Genomic DNA, 3620 nt, shown 5'->3' with positions numbered 1-3620 from the left:
GAGTTGCCGCCATGTGATTGGCTGATTAGAAATTAAGTGTTAACGAGCAGTTGGACAGGTGTACCTAATAAAGTGGCCGGTGAGTGTATATTATATATTAATGGTGAACACAACTTTAAATAATACAATATATAATAATAAAATATAGTATTTTTATGTTTATGTTTTTAACAGATATTAGAAGTTTTTTTTTTCTGCTGCCTTTCATTTTATTATACCTTTTTTCTTCTGTCGTGTATAGAGTTTATTTTGTTTTTAAGGAAATAAATACATTTTTAAAACAAAAATATAATAGCTTACCTTAGATATACAACAATTTGTTGCTAATAAAATAACATTAATTGTTCTCTATTAAATATATATTAGAAAACTCACTTGTAGCCATTTCTGTGTTGAATTAAATTTGTGCATTTATTGTTTTAGGTTTGTGAGATCATCTTGAGCCATCAGTGCTACACTGCTGCAGGCTGACAGGTTCCTGCAGGACAGTTCTCTGAAGCAGCTCTGAAGACCTTGGAGGCTCACCCAGTGCTGAACAAGACCAAGAAGTCTGATCTAGTTCAGGAGCTGCAGTGGTGGATCTGTACCAGCTGCTCTTCATGGAGAACAATCTGCAGGACACCTTCAGAGACTGTGACTCTGCTGAAGGTTCTCATCACATCTCCTCTGACCACAGCTGAATCTGAGAGGAGCTTCTCAACACTGAAGAGAATCCAGACTTTCCTCAGGTACAACATCACATCTCACTGCACTGGCCATGCTCTATAGAGAAGAATCTGGTTAAAACATCCCTGACTTTAACCAGAGTCATGAAGAAATTTGCTTCTCAGTTACAAAAGTTGAATTTATGTATTAAAAATAAAAACTACATGACATCGTAATGCTGTTTTATTATTTGGATTTGTTCAATAAATACACTGTCGTGAAACAACTTAGTACAAGTTTGATTGCTTTTTGAGATATGTCTATTTTTGGAGTTGTAAAATCACGTTATTAAACTTTTACATGCAATAACTTACAAAAAACAGTGCTTTAATGAAGTCATTTAATATTTCAAAAACAGTATCTAGCACAGTAATGGTGAGACTGGTCAAACACTGGAGACAAATAGTATACAAAACAATTCATGTCAGAAAAAAAAAGCAAGAGAAGACTAAAATGCATCAAATACGAGTCCAGTAAATGATTAAGAAGCATAAATAGCATCGTGTCCCATTACTGCTACCTTTGTCAGATAAAACCCCTGAGTTTGAAAAAAAGATGTAGAAATAAGAGAAATAGAAACAGTAAAAAGTTGGCAGTTTTCTAGATTTTTAAGGAGAAAAAAAGATCGTTGGATGAAGCGGCTGTGTTCCTGCTGATACCAGACATGATTCATTTTTTTCAAGTTTTAATATTTACAAAACAGCAACAACACAAAAAATAAGCGTCTATTACCCATGTCCATGTCGACTGAAGACATAACGATAATAACACTGATAATACTGACTTTTAACTATTTACCACATTTTTTAACTCAATTTTGACTTTTTTTTTTGAAAGAGAGTGTTAGTTTAAGCTTAATACAAAAAGAGAATGAAAGAAAACACCAAACACAAAAAGAAGTGACACGTTTATACAGGATGGAGTTGAGAGGCACCAAACACTCTGTGCAAACAGGGAGGGTGTGTGTGGGAGGGGGTGCTGCACGGCAGCCCAGTCCTTCTCTTTCTCTGGCGCAAGTCTCCTCTCGAGTCACACTCGACAGCCAAGTCGTAGACTGCCCCCAGCTGTCGGCTTTACTGCAGACACCAGGAGACAAGACAGTTCCCTAAAGTACCACTCGGAACGATCACAACCACGCTCAAAGGCAACAGGTTTGCTCCACAGACACTGGAGAGGCCAACTCACCCCCCCCCCCCCAACCCAACCCTCCCATTTCACTTGAGTCACACAGTCCAAAAAAAAAAAAAAAACAGAGTCAGAAACATACAAGGCTACAAGGAACCATCATCATGGCTCCTGCTATCTGTTCAACACTTTGTACTGATCTGGTGAAGACGGCCTCTTCGTGTCAGTCGAGCTGAAGATCTCAGAAGTTCTCATCGAGTCAGTTCGCTTCATGGAAGAAACACATCATAACAAACACAAGACAGAGTCCAGAGGGAAGGAACATCTGCTCCGGTGCAGAGTGAGTCTTGAGAAGACAGCAGACGTTGAACTGGTTTGGGATGGACTGCTTGGTTCTGATCATTTAACTCTATAGTCTAAACTGGTTATTAAACGTTTTTAAGTTGATGTGCAAAAACTAAAAACTGTTTGTTTTTTTTTTGCCAGTGTTTCAACCCTGAACAGGTTGTGCTTCAGAGAGCAGTGAAGTATTTTCTGTCATCAACGAATCACATTTTATTTTACAGTATTTTTATTCCTCCTTGATTTAAAGGCTGATGCTTCCTGCTGCCTCTGATCAACAAGCCAAGCATCAACAGATCATTCACTCTTTATTTTTATTTATTTATTTATTATTAATATTTTTTCTTATTGGAACATCAACAATGAAAAAACTACTGTGTCCAAAGTTCTTCTAATAACACCAAAATACACTCTGAGCTCCTTCAGTCTACTTTGCTTTGATTTCCAAACCCTCCCCCCTCCCACCCCCCACTTCCTGTTAATTACAAGACCTGGAACTTCCAGGAGTTCTGGTCCTTGTAGTCCAGGCAGTCAGCAGCGTTGAAGTTGAGCTTCCAGGCAGCTTGGTCCTTGTAGTCCAGACAGTCGACGGCTCCGAAGCCCAGCGAGGCGGCCGTGTAGCCCTGCGAGGAGAGGGAGGCGGGCGACTGGCTGAGGGGGCCCCCCATGGAGGAGGCCGTGATGGGGCTCAGGGCCCCGCCGGTGCCCGACAGCTGCGGGTGCATGGGGGACAGGTAGGAGCTGCAGTCCAGGCCTGTGAAGTAGGAGGAGGAGCCCGCGTAGCTCTGGCTGTAGGCCGGGGCCTGGCTGTAGGTCATGGGGTAGGTGGTGGCGCGCTGCATGCAGGGGGTGGTCGAGGCGGACAGAGGGTCCGGCAGCGGCGAGATGGAGGCCGGGCTCCAGATGGAGACGGTGGCGCTGGCCGAGCTGGAGCTGGGGGTGATGGCGGTGCCCGGGGGCGGGGGCGGGGGGCTGTAGGGTCCGTTGGCGGTGTTGGCGCTGGCCTCGGTGTTGGCCTCGCGCGCCGGGGAGGCCTTCTTCTTCGGGGGCCGGGGTTTGGACTGGCCCGTGCTCTGCTGCTGCTGCTGGCGGCACTTGGCGCGACGGTTCTTGAACCAGACCTGCAGAGCAGAGAGCAGGGAGGATCCAGAACACGAGACAGGAAGAGACAGGAAGAGGAAAATCAATTAAAGTCATCAGTTTCTGTGCGTAACGTTCGCGCACACCCGCTCTGCTTTACAGAGAGAGTAAAGTACAGCTCTTTGAAATGTGTCACCTGCACTCTGGACTCCGGCAGGTTGATCTTCAGGGCCACCTCCTCCCTCATGAAGATGTCTGGATACCGAGTTTTGGCGAAGAGAGCCTCCAGGATGTCCAGCTGCGCGCGCGTAAAGGTGGTGCGCTCCCGACGCTGTTTGCGCGGAGTGCCTGCCAAAACACAATTATTA

At 44.5% G+C, this 3620-nt stretch overlaps 1 protein-coding gene across 1 annotated transcript in view; it reads right to left on the bottom strand.

Moving 5' to 3' along the window:
- Positions 1 to 870: 870 nt before the first annotated feature.
- LOC106522126 (homeobox protein otx5) overlaps positions 871 to 3620 on the bottom strand; it is a 4570-nt gene continuing 1820 nt past the window's right edge. The window contains exons 2-3 of the mRNA XM_014014987.1: positions 3449 to 3600; positions 871 to 3293 (exon numbers count right to left, since the gene is read on the bottom strand). Of these exons, the coding sequence (XP_013870441.1) occupies positions 2655 to 3293; positions 3449 to 3600 (791 nt within the window). The 3' untranslated portion in view covers positions 871 to 2654. The remainder of the gene's footprint in view (positions 3294 to 3448; positions 3601 to 3620) is intronic.

Source organism: Austrofundulus limnaeus, unplaced genomic scaffold (genome assembly GCF_001266775.1).
Source record: "Austrofundulus limnaeus strain Quisiro unplaced genomic scaffold, Austrofundulus_limnaeus-1.0 Scaffold121, whole genome shotgun sequence".
In the NCBI taxonomy this organism is placed as follows: domain Eukaryota; kingdom Metazoa; phylum Chordata; class Actinopteri; order Cyprinodontiformes; family Rivulidae; genus Austrofundulus; species Austrofundulus limnaeus.
The sequence above is the reverse complement of the archived record's forward strand: the minus strand, read 5'-3'. Positions and strand labels throughout refer to the sequence as shown.